At 32.3% G+C, this 8,699-nt stretch overlaps 1 protein-coding gene across 1 annotated transcript in view; it reads left to right on the top strand.

Moving 5' to 3' along the window:
- The window catches only part of xylb (xylulokinase homolog (H. influenzae)), a 48,210-nt gene extending 40,245 nt beyond the window's left edge, over positions 1-7,965 (top strand). The window contains exon 19 of the mRNA XM_056263707.1: positions 7,903-7,965. Within this exon, the coding sequence (XP_056119682.1) occupies positions 7,903-7,965 (63 nt within the window). The remainder of the gene's footprint in view (positions 1-7,902) is intronic.
- The last annotated feature ends 734 nt before the right edge of the window (positions 7,966-8,699 follow it).

Raw genomic sequence — 8,699 nt, 5'->3', positions numbered from 1 at the left:
TCTGCTGTTATGAGCCAAACCGGAGTCATGTGACCTTTTCACGCTGAACTCTTCTTCATGAGTCACTGCGTCTTCATTAAACGCTTCTTTCATGTAGAGAGACGGGTTGTGCAGGAATGACATGCCATCCTCTCGGCAGGGTCAGTCCGGGACGAGCCCAACAGCACTGACTCTAGATCAGCACTGGATCATAGAAAGCTTTACAAACACTGTTAGACTTCATGATCCTGCAGGAGGAGAATAATGCACTCATACGTGACAGAAAATATAAGACTGATGCATTGATGTTGTGTTAACATGATCCTGAACAACAGTGTGTGTGTGTGTGTGTGTGTGTGTGTGTGTGTGTGTGTGTGTGTGTGTGTGTGTGTGTGTGTGTGTGTGTGTGTGTGTTTTTGCTTGTGCAAATCGCCTCTTTCTCAAAATTCAACATCATGCATATACGCACACCATCAGTCATTTAGTTTTGCAGAAACTTTGTTTATTTATTTATTTAATCATTAATTTATTGCATTTAAATTTATTTTGTGAATGCATTTTAATTTATTGAAGTAATTTGTTGAAATGCATTTACATTCACTTGTTTAAATGCATTTAAGTTTATTTAAATGAATACATTTAAATGCAATAAATATTTTAGTAAACTTAAATGCATTTAAACAAGTGAATGTAAATGCATTTCAACAAATTACTTCAATAAATTAAAATGCATTCAAGAAATAAATTTAAATGCAATAAATATTTAATTTCATTTAAAATGAGATTTGTTAAAAATGCATTTAAATAATTTATTTATTTATATATTTATTGCATTTTAATGTATGCATTTACATTTATTTAAATATTGTATTTATTTATATATGTATTTATTTTAAAATGCTTATTATAATTATATTTAAATAATTTTATTATAATTATATTATTTACGTAATTTTAGTATAATTATATTATTTAAGTAATTTTATTATAATTATATTATTTAAATAATGATTAGTTATTCTATTTAATAATAGAGGAAGGGGAGTGAGTTTTGAGTTTTGGAAGTTAGAATATGTTGCAAAGTACAGTGAACTTTTTAATGGAAATTTCCATATATTTCACTTTGTTTCTGGATCTTAATGTGTCAAAGTACAAGTATGATTTGTTATTATGAACCGTTTATATTATATTGGGGGTGCAGTTTACTTGTCAGAAGCGTTTTAACTACCTTCCCGATTACAGCTGCAAGATTGACAGCTCTATTTAGCAAAAGGCAAATTGAGCAGAAATGTCCCATCATGCTCTGGGAATGAGGTGACAGGATAACTCGTGCTTAAACCTCATTACTATGCATGAGTTTGGCTTTGACAGCTCGACACGAAACATTACGATCTGTTTTTCTTTCTGAATGCTGTTGCTGAAGGTTGAAGATTTGTATTAGAGATCCGAACACAAGAGGAGATGTGGAGCAGAATGTGCATAAAATCATCCATATATGACCTGTGTGTTATGGTTATAATGCACGAGTAGACACACTGAAACTAAAGCTTTGGACCTCAGAAAAGAGAGAGAGAGAGTCGTGCTCTTCTGTTCTGGTCGGAGCTCGACACAAATTAAAAATACAGTCATATGGATATATGGAACAGTCATATTAACTGAGTAAGTGATGACGGAATTATCATGTTTAGACAGATTACTCTGTTAACGTCTTTGACTTATTAATATCCAGAAACAAAGTGAAATATGAAATGTCCATAAAAAGTTCATTGTACTATGCAACATATATTCTAACTTCCAAAACTTTTTTAGTCACTTTTGCATGTGATCTGTATGGAAGCCCTTTTCCGCCACATAAAAAAAATCACAATTTTCATAAATATGTTATTAAAACGTGACATTATGGCATACTAAGACATGGTTAGGAGATAAAAAGTTAAAATTGTGACAAAGTTGAAATAATGAATTTTAAACTTTTCTCATAATTGATTTATTTCTCATAGTTTACGTTTACAGTAGTAGGTCATTATGATTTAGTATGTTAATTTTGACTTTTTATCGCATAAATATGACTGTCATAATTTGGACTTATTCTAAATCATAATTATGAAATAAAAAGTTGAAATTATGTTTGAAAAAGTAAAATTGTGGCAAAATAATGACATAAATTAAGGAATTAAAAAAAAAACTTTTTATCTTTTCTCTTTTTGACTTTTTTCAATTGACTTTATTTTTAGTTTGTCATAATTTCTATTTTTATCTTAATTATGACTTAGTATGTCATTATTTTGACTTAAGAGTTGAAGTTGAAAGTGTATAAAAAGTAAAAGTTATGACATAAAAAGTAAAAAAAATGCCTTAATTTAAACTTTTTACATAATTTACTTTTAATCTCATCATTTACTTTTTGTCATAAATTGTCATAATTTTTATTGTAATTATGATTACGTATGTTCTATTTTTGACATTTGTCAAAAAAAAATAGTCACTTTTTATCTCATAGTTATGACTTAGTATGTCATAAGTCGTGAATTAGTATTTTTTTACTCATAATTAATGTCATAATTTTGATTTGCCAATTATGACTTTTTATGGGTTGTTTATACAACACCGTTTTCATCAAAAAACGGAAAACATTTGACATCGTTGTCATGTAAACATACCCTTAATCTCCTGATAATGAATTCACCAAAGCTTATTCTCCTGTGTGACTGAGATGGGCTTCCGTCGAGTGTGTGTGTGTGTGTGTGTGTGTGTGTGCCGCTGGCTTGAGGAACATGAATTACAGATATGCTTTTGATTATATTAGTGTGTCATGCTCAGGGCTCTGGCTTATTATAACCGTAATAACTCGCTCTGGCCTGAAGCGGCGACATCAACTTCATATTCAAATCAAACGGGCCTTGATTATGTCTGCAATATCCGTTATGTTTCTCATCCCTTAAGAAGAGCTGGAGTTGTCTCGGTTTTCTTTTGTCTTTCTCACACTTCAGTAAATGCTACTTATGGTTAGATGAGCTTTTTAAGTCAACATGAAATGACATTGACAACCCATTATTTTCCTAAGCTGAATATTTGCAGGAAAATAGGGCAGAATATGAAAGAATACAGCAGTGTTAACTAATACAATTGAGGATTTTATTAGTAAATGTTGAAATGAACTAAGTAAGGTTAACACAGTTTTGTTCATGTTTACTAGTGCAGTTAATAAATGAAACATCAGTGTAAAGTGTTACCCATTAACCAATAATTCATAAAAACAACTAAAGTGACTAATCAGCCAAAATGCAGAATCGATGAAAGATTATGAGGAAATAGAATAAAGTGACTCATGAATCGTTTACAGTAATTAATTACAAGTTAATGTTGATTTCATGTTGACTTTAATGTCCTTTGAATGTGATATTTAACATTTTATTCAGGTGAAAACCTGCAGCTTTTCTTTAAAAGCAGAAATTGCTGTATTGTTATTATTATTATTATTTTTCTTTTGTTCAGTTGTGTCTTTTTAAGTGCATCTGATAGTTTGTGCTGTCTCCTCAAACAATCACGCCGGATCACTGTTCGTGTGTGTGTGTGTGTGGGGGGAAATGGTTGCTTTGAACAATAATGCGTTTAAGAAAGCCGCGTGTGCAGCATTTACTCGTTACGCTGCGAGACACCGACGGATGATTCCTGAGAGAAAGAACAGCATTTATTTAAAATATAATCTTTTGTAACATAATAAATCTCTTTACTGTCACCTTGCTGAATAAAAGTATTCATTAAAAAAAAATCTTACTGACACCAAAATGTTTTAGTCCCCGTATATAAAGTGCTGAAAGAAAACAAACACAAACATATAAAGTGCTAAAAGAAAACTCGCGTTGTTTATGAAGATTGCACAGTGTTATAGAAACTGTGTTTGCTGACTCAGTAAAAGTGTGTGTTGCTCTTGACCTGTAATGGTGACACAAACCTCAGTTGCGTCACGCGGTCGTATTAATGCTGTTGACATGTTACACACACACAGATGAGCTGCTGCCGCACACACACACAATCAATAGATCATGTCAAGGGCCGGAAAGCAATTTTCCGAGGGAGAAAACATGATGGAGACGCTCTAACAAACTCTCCCTGAGCGCTCGAGAACACATCATCTGAGGGATTCATACATCCCGACCATTATTGTATGGAGCCAGATCAGACTCATTAATAATTCACGCAAAAAATACGATTCACACATGCGTAGACAATTTCACATGCGTGAAACCTAATTCACGTAAACACAAAAACAATTCACGTGCGTGAAAAAAAAACATATTCACAAAAAGCAATTCACATGCGCAAAATAAAATTATATATTCATAAAATACATTTCACAAATGCAAAACACAATTCGTAGATATACAACTGTGCACAAAAACCTTTGAATCTTTAAAATGTACGAGTGTGTCCTTGAATTTGAATGTGCAAATCGTCATTCACGTACGAATCGCCTTGGATGTGTGTGTGTGTATTTTTGAGACTTTCCTGGCAGCGCAGCAGTCGTACTCTTCAGCCAATCAGATTTAAGCTCATCAATCGACCAATGAGTATCACATGAGGGCGGGCCTATCTGCATGTTACGTCATCAGCTTTCGACCAGTTCATGGCTGAGCAGAGGTAAGTGCAGTTAATCGTTCATTTCTGTGTTAACTGAAGTTAAAGAAGCTTGAGATCAGTTGAAGCAATAGTTTATCAACTGCTGTTTAGTCCACATGTGAACATAAACATTTATTTTTAGTATTGATGGATTTTCATGTCCTGTCCACCACACATTCAACTGATGATAATGTATGTAATGACGTGCATATATAGGAGACATGTTTTGTTTTAAGCATCATATATTATGTAGTTTTATTGTTTCAGATTTCCGAGACAGATGATGTATGAAGTTGCAGACAACCAGTACTGTGATCTTACCATTCCCACTGTAAATCTTTGAAAACAGTCATGTTGCAAGCCATCCATTTTGACAGTTGTTTCAACAAGAGGTTGAAAGTGATGCATTGTTACTGTATTCATTTGTCTCCTGCGGACTATATGTACACGCTCTAGGAATACAGCCCTGCTATGCATGCATTATTAAATGTTCTTGTCAGAATGAAAAGATTCAAAGACATAGTTCAATTTGATGTACACGTTTTATTAATTTTAACGTTTCCGAAATCCGTTGGGAATAAAATATATATAAAATGACTTCATCATGATTAATATTCCTGTTAAATATGAAGATCATGAACATTCAGTACAGAGAAATATACATCTCTTCCAGAGTTGTGAGATCCAGTCAGAGTCTACTTTGCTTTTAAAGTATATAAATATAAGTGCAATACATCAAGTGAAAAGTGAACAAATGAATTGTGTTCAATCCAGTCATCAGTAGACCTCTCTGTTAGGACATATCAGATTTTGTCCTGATATTTAAAATAGTAAAAACCTATAGTACGAGAGGTGCTGACAGAGGACGTGGGAAATTAAGTGATGGTATTTGAATAGAGTTTACTGAGTAATCTTAGTCGCATAATCTTAATTGCCTCTCTATGATAAAGTAACTTTGTCTTATCAGCACAAAATCAGATTTGCCTATTTTACTAAGCAAAGTAAAATTAATGCTTCACAATATTGTCCTGTGAGACCCTAAGATGACAATAAAAAACCTTATTTAAAAACCTTAAGATGACAATACAGCACAAAACATAAGGAAATGCATGTTGAATATTGGTAACACTACAATATGGTACAATAACATTACTTAATGTATATTAACCATGAGCAATACATTTGTTGCGGTGTTTGATAATCTTTGTTAACGTTAGTAAAAATACAGCTGTTTATTGTTACTTTACAGTGCATTAACTAATGTTAACAAGATTTTAATTAAGTATTAGTAAATGCTGAAATTAACATTAACAAAAAATAATTAAAGGCTGTTAACGTGCAGTTCATTATTAGTTCATGTTAACTAATGAAACGTTATAGTAAAGTGTTACCAATTAAGACATAAAAACAAAAGTATAAAAGAGAATAAAGAAACAACATGAATTAAGATGTTTGTGACTGCTATCCAGATGTCACACCAAAGGTGAGTAATCCTGAAAAATGCAGGGAAACAAGTGTAAATAATAATTTAACAACATACACAAATAGCAAATAAACACTGGGTGCTCATTAAATAGGTCTATTCACCATTATCAGAACAATCTCGATGAGGCCAGTGCTGAGAGAGCTAGGGTGGGTATTGACCACAGATGATTGTTTTGCAATCATTAGCGTGATGATTGTAGCTGAGAGCTGTCTAAAATACAACAAAACAAGCATCATCCTTCTTCATTTTTGACACGATATGGGACATCTGATTACAACAACACTTGCTTACATCAGTTAATAGTTCATAAACTACTGCTTCAACTGATCTCTAACTTCAGTTAACACAGAAATGAACGAGTAACTGCACTTACCTCTGCTCAGCCATGAACTGGTCGAAAGCTGATGACGTAACATGCAGATAGGCCCGCCCTCATGTGATACTGATTGGTCGATTGATGAGCTTAAATCTGATTGGCTGAAGAGTACGACTGCTGCGCTGCCAGGAAAGTCTCAAAAATACACACACACACATCCAAGGCGATTCGTACGTGAATGACGATTTGCACATTCAAATTCAAGGACACACTCGTACATTTTAAAGATTCAAAGGTTTTTGTGCACAGTTGTATATCTACGAATTGTGTTTTGCATTTGTGAAATGTATTTTATGAATATATAATTTTATTTTGCGCATGTGAATTGCTTTTTGTGAATATGTTTTTTTTTCACGCACGTGAATTGTTTTTGTGTTTACGTGAATTAGGTTTCACGCATGTGAAATTGTCTACGCATGTGTGGATCGTATTTTTTGCGTGAATTATTAATGAGTCTGATCTGGCTCCATATTATTGAGCCATACACACTTCAGTGGGATATAAAGTCCCTGTGTAGTGAAGTGCCCTACATAGACAGCACTGTAGGCGTCACGCGTGTGAATGTGAACCGCTGCATGACACAAGAGTGGAGAGAAAAGCTGATTATAAATCAGTTTGTATTTGATTCAATGCCCAAAAAGTGTCAATAATATATAAATAAATTAAATTAAAAATAATAATAGAAAAAAATATATAAACATAAATACAATAATAATAATTATTAGTATCATAAAATAATTATAGTAATAATCATTAAGGTTAAATAGAATAATAATTATAAACAAAAAAAATAATAATTATGATAAATATACATATAATTATTGAAAATGATTTGTATATTATATAATTATAAATGTTTTAAAGGATTAAAATATTAATAATAATAATAAATAATCATTCAACTTCAAGTCAATTTATTTATAGAGCACAACATAAACACAACATTTGTTGATCCAAAGTGCTTTACAGATGGTCAGATAAGTTAATAGAGAAAAAACTAGTAATAATAATTATAAAAACTAATAAATAATCATTAAACATAAATATAATAATTATGCTAATAAGAAAAAGAACAAGAATAATTAATATTCATTCAACTTAAATACAATGATAATTGTAAAAACATTTATAATAAATAACCATAAAACATAATAATAATAAATAATCATTACAATAAATATAATAATAAAACATGCATATAATAAACCAATTTAATTATTTATTAATCATTGGTGTTTTTATCATATTGCCTTTTCCCAACGCTCGATGAGATATTAGCATAGAAACTCCTCAAGGACAGCTGAATATAAACACAACAGTCATATAAATGACAGAGAGAGAGCAAAATACACATGCATTAATCTTTAGTGATGTTGAGAGGTGGGATGCAAAGCTCTGGATGGGTGTGTGTGTGTGTGACGTGTGTTTTCTGTGTTTGCAGGTGTATGCGCCGCTGCTGCTCAGATACACTGCGCTGGAAGATCAACTTCTCAAAGACTCGTAAACTCTCATCCATAAACACACTTTTATTAATACCCCACATCTACAGATCATTACTCTCTACACAGTTAATATACAACTATTACAATATTATTTACTCAAATTATTTCATTAGTTGCATGATAAATGAAGGATGCCAGACTATATAAATAATAATTTGCAATGACAAATGTGTTGTAGCGATGCATTAACACTTTAACTACACATGATTGTGTCAAATAAACAACATTTAAAGGTTTGAAACGTTCCAGAAATCATGAGAACTGCTTTATTTCTGTAGCGCTTTATACAATACAGTGTTTCAAAGCAGCTTCACCGTAATAAACAGGTCATAACTGATGAGTTTTGCAACACTAACTCGATTTCATCTGTAAAGCGGCTCTGAAGAAGACAATAGTGTCATTATTCTGTTCAGGTCAAAGGTCGTCAATTATGCAACAAACCTTCATTCTGTGAATAAACGTGTGAATCCTGTGATCATGTTCATGAAGAGCCAGATCTTCTGTCATAATAAAGCCTGTGTGAGGTCGTCCACGTGTGTTTGGGTGGATTTATCACTAAGACCAGATGTTGTTATTATGGTGAACTTTGCACACGTTAAGGTCATTTTCTTCCAGTTTTGTGGTTCTCTTGATCATGTGATCTGGTAGGAATATCTCATCCTGGTTTAGTAGATCATAAGCCATGTTTCCATCCACTTGTCAATCGAATTATCTGAAGTTCGGTAAAAAACCTCAT

Source organism: Rhinichthys klamathensis, unplaced genomic scaffold (assembly GCF_029890125.1).
Source record: "Rhinichthys klamathensis goyatoka isolate OS25496 unplaced genomic scaffold, OSU_Roscu_1.1 h1tg000209l_1, whole genome shotgun sequence".
NCBI lineage: Eukaryota > Metazoa > Chordata > Actinopteri > Cypriniformes > Leuciscidae > Rhinichthys > Rhinichthys klamathensis.
The sequence above is the reverse complement of the archived record's forward strand: the minus strand, read 5'-3'. Positions and strand labels throughout refer to the sequence as shown.